The sequence below is a fragment of the Kryptolebias marmoratus genome, linkage group LG15 (genome assembly GCF_001649575.2).
Source record: "Kryptolebias marmoratus isolate JLee-2015 linkage group LG15, ASM164957v2, whole genome shotgun sequence".
NCBI lineage: Eukaryota > Metazoa > Chordata > Actinopteri > Cyprinodontiformes > Rivulidae > Kryptolebias > Kryptolebias marmoratus.
This window is the reverse complement of record NC_051444.1, coordinates 17,237,816-17,246,923: the sequence shown is the minus strand read 5'-3', so window position 1 is coordinate 17,246,923 and position 9,108 is coordinate 17,237,816. Positions and strand designations below refer to the sequence as shown.

General features: G+C 38.9%; 2 protein-coding genes across 4 annotated transcripts in view; one reads left to right on the top strand and one right to left on the bottom strand.

Moving 5' to 3' along the window:
* The window catches only part of larp6a (La ribonucleoprotein 6, translational regulator a), a 23,316-nt gene that overhangs the window by 7,613 nt on the left and 6,595 nt on the right, over positions 1-9,108 (bottom strand). The gene's annotated exons all lie outside the window — the stretch shown is intronic.
* LOC108243305 (leucine-rich repeat-containing protein 49) overlaps positions 4,693-9,108 on the top strand; it is a 27,718-nt gene continuing 23,302 nt past the window's right edge. Inside the window, exons 1-8 of one of the 3 annotated variants that reach the window (XR_003039707.2) lie at positions 4,693-4,967; positions 5,083-5,215; positions 5,337-5,402; positions 5,661-5,730; positions 5,896-6,096; positions 6,235-6,328; positions 6,859-7,062; positions 8,013-8,079. Coding sequence is in view for 2 of the 3 variants with exons in the window: in XM_017428648.3 (XP_017284137.1) it covers positions 5,126-5,215; positions 5,337-5,402; positions 5,661-5,730; positions 5,896-6,096; positions 6,235-6,328; positions 6,859-7,062; positions 8,013-8,079 (792 nt within the window). In the remaining variant the exon portion in view is untranslated. Of the gene's footprint in view, positions 4,968-5,082; positions 5,216-5,336; positions 5,403-5,660; positions 5,731-5,895; positions 6,097-6,234; positions 6,329-6,858; positions 7,063-8,012; positions 8,080-9,108 lie in introns of those variants that run through there. The other 2 variants (XM_017428648.3, XM_037979780.1) reach the window with 2 other exon arrangements.

The following is a 9,108-nucleotide window of genomic DNA, read 5'->3' as shown; positions in this document are numbered from 1 at the left end:
CCCCCCCCCCCCCCCCCCCAACGTTTTCCTGTACGTTAACGAGCTGATCCATTTACAATCCGAAGCCTTTCAGGTGTTCTCTCCAAATTAAACGGCGCCAGCCGGTTAATGTAGACGTCGAATAAGACAATTTGCACGAAAAGGCTCTCATGATTGATTCCCCGTGTGGGCTTTACGAGTCACGTCAATGTGTTTGTGTGTCTACAGTATGTGGCTCAGGGTTTCACACAGATTGCCTCTGACACCAGCTCACTCAGTGTGCAGCCGCATGGAGGATGCACTCAGCAGAAGACGAGTGAAGTCAAGTGAAAGAGAGAAATGTTTGCGTTGCACAAAAAAAAAATACATTTTCCACTTTAGCTCTATAGCTCTATTTCCCTTGGTCACAAATATCCGAATCATTGCAATGAATAGTGTTTAGATTTGGACCAATATGTAAACCCTGCTTACTTTGGTGACCCCTTTTTATTTTTTATAAAATCTGGTCTACATGTTGAGTCTTTTCAGTAAAACTTGAATTGCTTCGAAAAAAAAAAACCTGCTTATTTGACAGCTTTCCGATCAGCCTTCGTTGGTCTTTCTACTTATTGCTTCAGTGCTAAATCAATGTACATAAACATCACTGTAAAAGTACCAATTATGGCTGAAGCGTTCTGTTGAATTACAGTGCAAGCCTGCATCATGAAGTGGCTGTTAAGTGAACATAGTTATATATTAAACAATGAAGTCAAGAAGCCAACAGACGCCCACATGGAACCACAGAAAGTGATGCAGCCTGTGAAAAAAAAACTAACAGAAAACCTTGAAAAAGGCTATTTGAAAAAATGAAAGAAAATGAGTCTTTTTCAGTGGTTTTTTTTAATGCATATTTGATCATTTTGGCATAGGAAGGTTCTAGAGATATAAAACAACCCTGAGTGGAGACATTGTGACATCTAAGTACATGTAAGTACATGTAAGAGCTACCCCTTTTCAGCTCTTAATGCTGCACTCAGGCAGGTCGGTTAGGCTCGATTAGGGCTGCGCGTCGATTCGGTTTTACTGTGAAGGTCAAACAAAGCAAAACTGCAAAATAGAGCTTTGGGATTTTTTTAGTGCATGATCTGAAAACGGCAAGTTTGTATTTATTTATTTTTTTTTTTTCCAAAATTCTTGACATCAACAAGCTGAGAGGACTGGGCGATTTGTGGTGAAACAAACGTGCCGTCGCTGTGAGCGTGTTGTCATCAGGTTTGCCTGTGTGTGTTTTCGTTAAGTGGAAAGCAGGGGCCGTGCACTCGCACAGCTGCTAACACAACAGGGTGACTCAGTGAAACCAGTAATGCCTCCTGGATTAGCAGCACGTCAAGCTTAGAGTGGAGATACTAATCTGAGACGTGTGCGACGATGAGTCCCATTTTTGATGACCCTCTCACACGTACAAAGGTTCATGGTCTACAGCAGGGGTCTCCAACCCTGGTCCTCAGGGGCCACTATCCTGCATGTGTTACTTGTTTCTCTGCTCCAACACACCTGATTTGAATCAATGGGCAATTAACAGGCTTCTGCAGAACATGAAGAGGTGATTTAACCACTGAATCGGGTGTGTTGGAGCAGTGAAACAAGTAACACATGCAGGACAGTGGCCCTCGAGGACCAGGATTGGAGACCCCTGCTCTGCAGTCTTTTAGGGCTTCACCTAACAGTAGAGCGTAAAAAATATGTTGTTTAAATGGCTTCATTTGACAAGATATTGGTATTTATTGGGGGAAAAACAAGTCAAGCTGCAGAAGCTGTTAAGTCTGATGTAGCTCTTTTTTTCAATTTTTCTGAGCATTGCACAATCTGACCACTGTTCGAACTTAAAGGGAAGACTGCCTTGAGGTTTTTTTTTGTTTATTCTCTCTTCAATATTTGTTTTAAATTCTATTTGAACACAAAGTATTTAGGAAAAAGCCCTACATCCATCTCCGGTCTGATGGACAGCAACTGTTGATATGTGATGTCTTTTGTCTTTCACATTGTGCTCAAACAAACTTGAATAATTTAGTGCAGCGAAATGCTAAAACTGCTGCTTTTACAGGGCCGCTCGAGCCCGATGATGAACAGCTAATTAAGAGGATTTGATTAGCTGCACCTGGCTGCTTCTCTTCATGAAGAAGAGTGTTGTTTTTCCACACAAAACTTTGGTATTTAGGGGACTTTTTGGTAAAATAATTACTGTAGGACAGCAGGTAATATATCATATTGTTGCTCTGAAAGCATTTATCCAGTTCTAAGGAAAGTAAAGACCAGGCACTTTATTAAAAACATTGTATTTACATTTTACAATATAGTCTTTTCTCCACGTTTAGATTTTACTTGGCCCTTTACAACTTGTTTCCCATTCACCCATTTACTCCCACTCATGCAATTCTTGTTATTATAAATATTACGCCATGTTTAACCATACCACATAAAGGAGGAACAACCAATGTTCTTGTTAAAATGCACCATTCTGACCTTAAAGCAGCGTAGTAGGAAATACAGTATATTTCTCTAAATCTGGGCTACTGAATGTATCTTTTTTTGCTAACCTAAGTTTTTGGACTCTGGCTTTGTAATTAAAAGTCATAAATCATATAACTGCAGACTGCTCACTTTATATTCTAAAAAAAAAAACTATGAAAAAAGCAAGTAATGCTAAACGAGGTGTTGTGATAATTTGGTTTTGTTTAGTTATGCACAAGATTTTGCATAAAAGACTGACTAAACTTTGAAATCATTAACCCCCAAGCTGTCAAGTGATTTATTTTCCATCCGACTTTGACATGGAATAAATCCGTTAAACTACCGTCGGGGAAACAAAATGCTTCATGAGTGACAAGAAGAGACGCGGCGCACTCTCTCCCTTTCCATCATTTCCGAGGAGACTGCACTGACTCCTGTTCATTTCTTGGAGACTTGCCCCAATCATAGCTGCTTGTCTAAACCAAACAAATCTTCCCCTCAAACCTTGGAAATCCTGACGCTAAAGTGTTTTAAGAGGATTTGCTTTTATCCCACAAAAACAGAGTCAGATTCCCACATTGTGACTTGCAGCTTTGTGCTGCACGAGTTCCACAAGCAAATGCTTTTACACAAACAGCAGAATGAGAACGGACGTTACAGCAATTCAGCTTTGCTTAGTTTTCTTCAACTCATGAACATGTTTATAAATAAAGGTCTTGTTTTCGACATCTGAATATCTACAGTATGTCGCTTGCCTTGATGAAATTTCAATCAAGGCGGGCAACACGCTGTGCTGCTGCCAACAAATCAGTACAGGTGATTTATATTTACATTTCTATGATGGAAAAACAAACTTTAACATAAATGACTTACTGCTGCATGGTAAAAGTTGAGGTTTCATTATGAAACCTTATTATAAAACGGACAAGTGGAAGGACACTTGATATACAAATAAAAAGGTGGTAATGGCTGGAATAACACAAAAAGATTAAAGAAAAAGAAGAAGTTATTAACTGCTGAAACTAACATTTTACTGTATTAAAATGTCCTGCCACTCAAAGTGTTTGATGATCACCTCCCATCATATGTGTCAGCCTGTGCTTCATGAATAGACTGACAGGCAGTGTGTGGGATGTCCCTTTGATGAATCTGCTCTTGTCTGTTCCCAGCAACTGCCTATTACTGCCAGTATAAAAGGGCTGAAAACACGCCGCACGATTCCGTTGATCACGCTTGGTGTTCCGAGGTGTCACCTGGGTTACAGTGTCCTGACGCATGACAGAAAAAGTACCAAAAGTGAGGTCAAAAATATTAACTTTAATGATATAAGGGAGAACTTCCTAGTGACTTTATTGTGTCTTAATTCTTTAAAATTCATCGCTGTGCTTATTTTGACAACCGTCAATCCTAATGGACTGAAAAAATTATTTTTGTATCCGTTTCCCTTCAATGGACACAATTGTATCGGCTGTTATTATCAGATAAAGACCACTTTAAATTGAATGTGGTTTGGAAAATTTAAAAATAAAAAAAATAAATTAATATATCAATCAAATTTGACAAAATGCCTTTTCTTATGACAAAATGTCCACTTTGAGTGAGGGCGTTAGTGTAATTTTACCAGTAATGACTTTTCCTCCCAATGAATATATTTTATGTCAAGGAATTTCTAAAACTACATAAATATTTCACAGTTTTTATAATCGCCAGCAAGTTGGACATAGTGGTATACACATATAAAGAGTAGAATGAACATTTTTGTAGGTATAAAGTACTTATTTTTACAAGTTACACAACTCACAGTGTTGACAGAGCTAATTTACTTTTGGCATATTTTGGTTTCCTGTAAACCCTGGCAAGCTGGAAAATGTTTGCTGTCCCACTCTGCTAGTATTTACCAAGGCAATAGTATATCAGAGCATGCGTTATTTACTTACACTTTGAAATAGGTGTGTTTTTGGAGACTATGAATGATTACCTAAAATCTGATCTTGACCTCTTTTGTACTCAATGTGATGTAAAAAAAAAGACTCAGTTTTGGACACACTTAACAACAAGTCTTCATGTCTTTATACTTGTTATATGATAACAATGCATTTTGTAGGTAATCTGCCAGAACTAAACCCATAAAACCATTTGCAAAATATTATAAATTTATTGGGTCAGCAATGAGTTTCAAAACAATTTATTAGCGGATTAATTTTAGCTGACTATTTCTGAATGCATTTGGTTGATTTATAGTACAAATAAATAATTATTTAAATATGTATGTCACAATATTACGGAAGTCAATATTTGATTATTGATTGAAACAATAAGCAATTTTAAATCCATACTTCATCGAAAGAAGCAAGAGCAGCGCTTGTTCCTTTACGGAATGCTTTTAGGTGACACGGGAAGTCTGCGTAACCTAGCAACGCAGTCGTTGCCTTGGTAACAGCTCAGCCCCCCAGGAAGTTTGTAGCTCCTGGAGCGCTGATGATTGATTAGCAATAAATGTAAGCGGTGGCTATAGTTTCACTATTGGGTATACGTGTTTATTTAGTTTTTCTTTGTAAAATTGATATAAATACTCAAAAAATACAACGTCTTTTTTTTTTTTTTTCGTTTAAGTGTGGCCTGACTTGGTAACTTTAGAGAACGTTTGCCTGTTTAAATGGAGTCCGAGCTCGACGAGAGTAAAACCAAGCGCTCTTTAAAGCACCACGCCAGAGACGACGACAGATTAGTGTTTCTCACCCCTATGGTAAATTTAAATTTTAATATTTTTTACAATTCATGATAGTATAATAATATAAAGTATAGCTTTGAAAGTTTACCCTGCCAGAAGAAAAGAGTCCTCATCACTTTAACCTGTTTTTCTGCAGGTGAACAGCTGCAAGTTGCACCTTACACCAGTCAACCCACTGGCTCAGGGAAGACCGCAAACCACTGTGAGTTTTGACCAGATTATAAAGGAAATCATCAGGATTTAAAACACTACTAAAACATTGCTGTTGACATTTAGTCAAATAAAGAAAACTGGGTGGGTAAAGTCTTGAATCATTTAGTCACCTTTGAAGTGCTTGAATATACAGGAGAAAGTACCACGAGATTGGTACGTGAAGCTTGAATATGAAGGTTTTTTTATTTGTGAACATTGCTGTCACTCTGTGCTTGCATTTTAGCTAAATAATGATTGTATTTCACAGAATAACTATCAGGATTTTGTAAAAGGAACAAATATGAACACCACCCAAAACGATAGTCACGCTAACCCAGGTAAGCATGACCCATTTGATTTAGTCAATCACTCACCTGCCAGTAACCTAAGAGGATTTTCTGTGGTTTAGCATTAGGCTGCACATTTAAGAATTGCTCTTGTAAACAAATAATCTGTTTTGTTCTGTTTGCACGTCTTGTTCCACTACACCATATTATCTGTAGAAACTGGGTTACAAGCATGTGGTCGGACCAGAGTTGCCAGTGACAACTGTGCAGATTTTTCTGCACAGAGTATAATGCAGCTAGCAGGTGGTGCTCCATTTTCTCATGCTGCAAATGAAGTTGGAGGCAAATCAAGGAGCCAGTCCCGCAGCGCAAGGTTCACTTACCACCACGTTGCCTTGAAAACCCCCCAAATAGCAGGTAAATATGGCAATTTCAGTTTTATCTGGCTGAAAAAGTGCTTTTAATTGGTTGATGTTGAAAACGGTTTGTATGTTTTCATGCAATCTACCCAGACGCTGTAAGGATCCTAAATTAGTTTTTTAATTTCCACGTTAGGTGGTTCTGCAGGATATAATTGCTGTGCTTCGCTGTATCTCCCCTTCACTCGGTTGCCATTCACTTCCAGTTTTCAACGAATTAACTTAGACAGGTATCCTTAATTATCTTTTTTTTCCCATCAGATGTTTATGTATTGTGTTGTAGTCCAGATCTTTTTTATTTTATTATTTTATGTTTTATGTTTTAGCTGAAACTCACCCAAAGTGAATATATGGCTGATGTGTCCAACATCTCAGCAGCATTCCTATGTATCCTCACTACCAAGGTTCTCGTGTTCTTGTGTCAGCTCTCAGTTTATTGATCATAGCTTAACCATCACAGGATTTCTTGTAGGAACTGTGATACTGTCAACTAAAATGGCACATAAATCAAATTGCCACCAGGGAGCAGCATAGTCTCTTTAAATACCCATCCCTAGTCCCCTATAAACAATTTTGCTGACAATGATTAGCTTAATGTGTACTCAGCAGAATTATTTCAAGCCTTATCTGTAGTAAAATACTGGATTATTTGAGTCTTTGGGTGAGCGAGAGTAAAGCTGTGTTGGTTGTTCAGAAGAGACTGAATGCATAAACCAGTATGAAAGCTGAATCTTGCAAAGTGTTTTCTTCCATTATTCAGTCGCCGCCTGGAGGAGTTCCCTGAGCTGGGCTTCATTAAGGAGCTGCAGTTTCTGAACCTTCAGCACAATCTAATCTCGAAGATCCATCATTTGTCAAATCTGCAGCAGCTTGTCCTCCTGAACCTGCATGACAACCGTATCTCTGATATGAGTGGCATTGACGCCCTGAGGTCTCTAAGGGTCCTCGTTCTGGGGAAGAACAGGTTGGTTATCACCGCAAGAGTTTCAAACCAAATCAGTCACACAATCTGAGGATTGTCTGTTGTGTGAAATGACCGTAACATGCGATACTGTTTGTTCCAGTACTGCATAATTTACCAGGCAGCTTTATTATTCTATAACATTTTTGATGAAGACCTAAAATATGATGTAAAGTGGATTTATGCACATTTATAAGCTAAACAGAAATCTATTAATTCATTTAAAACCCACTTTGTTCCATTAAAGGTTGTGGAGGACTGAGGCTAATCACAACTGTCGTTATACAGAAAAATTGTATTAAAATGCAAATATTGCTGGTAATGCAAGATATCTTGTTTCCATCTCTTTCTGTGTACATTTTATCCACTAGATGTAGCTACGTAACTAAACCTTTAAGATAAGAGTCTCCAAAGCCTAGGTGTGATTAGAAAGCCATTCATCTCTGTGTCGTGTTTGATTCAAAAGGTCAGCAGGGAGAAGATTAAAGCCATAACTTTGTGAATGACATTAAGATCTTACAACTGAGCCGCATACGTCCTGTCCGCCATGGCCCCTTATGAACCTGCGTCTGAACCCGTGTGCGGCTTCTGGAAAGTGATGAATGCTTCTCATTTATCCCCTGACATTTTCAAAACCTTTGGTCCCGCGTGAAATTTGAACCAAACCTACGCATGTGGGAGGGAGCTTGTAGATCTCACATTTTCAGTGATATAAAACAAATTTATCTGGTTTATTACGTGTTATTTTTAAAGTTGATCATCTTTGTTTGCTCTCGAAATAATGTGAATCAGCATCTGCTGTTTTAAGTCCCATAACAGCTAATCAGTGCATTAAATATTAAACCAAAAAAATATTTCTGTAATTGTTCACATTCATCATTTGTTGTTTCTGATACAGTGCATTTTCATACTGTAAGCCGAATTTTATGTCGCCTCTTGCTGCTGATTTTCAGGATCCATAAGATTTGCTGCCTGGAAAGCCTGACCAAGCTGAACATCCTGGATCTGCATGACAATCAGGTACTGAGCCTTGACTGGCCTCGTTCCTTTAGCTGTGTGTTGTTTTGGCTTTCAGCACTCTACACGTACTGCACGACAAAGCTGCAAAGTTCAGCAGGAGTCATTTTTCTTCTTTCCCTCCTCCTCGGTGCCATGTCAGATGCAGCTTTGTAAATGCTGGATTCAATCAGACCTGACAGCAGGAGGCTGAGGCTGAGGCTGAGGCTGAGGCTGAGGCTGAGGCTGAGGCTGAGGCTGAGGCTGAGGCTGAGGCTGAGGCTGAGGCTGAGCATGCTCACTCCGAGCCTTTTATTGTGGGCTACTGTGTTCACTGTTAGATGTATTCAGGAGAAGATAGAAAGCCAAACTATTTTTCTAAACATATATTTAAACATAATCCATTTTATTTTTTCTCATTTATTAAGGTTTCCTAGGTTTGTTTTATGGGGTTTTAAACTTTATTCACAGCACTTTTAGAAAGCAAAGCTATGAAAACCATTAAAATTCACAGCCTCTTGTCTTGGGTATACTCCCACAATCGTTTCCTCAGTGACCCAAAAATAAGTTCTTCACCAGGCGTAATGTTTTTTTTTTTTTTTTTTCAGTGTTGGGAACAGCTTTAAACAGAAACAGATTATTGTGTTCCTGCTAATAATTCAGGTCTAAATCCGTTACTAAGGGCTGGTTGATCGGCCCTCCACAACAGAGCTTGACTCGACGATGCTAAAAGCCTGAGAAATCAAATGATGTCAAATGAGAATTCAAAAGCTCCTGGAATATGAAGGTAGAATAGAAAGGCTCTCTTTGGTCAAATTAGCGTATTGCCAGTTTGCCGCCCACGCTCCTCCTCAGAGAGCTACTCTGGAGCTCTGGTAAGACTTCCTCCCTTTCTGGCGTTGGCTGCTCTTTACATGAGCAGACATCTCAATTACTGTTCAGTGAGTGCTGCAGCTATGTTATTTTTCCCAATGGAGAATGCCTTGTTGCCTAAGGCGCTGCTAAAATCTGTGTCCCGACTAGCCTTCGTAGTGCATTTTAACAGTTTTCACA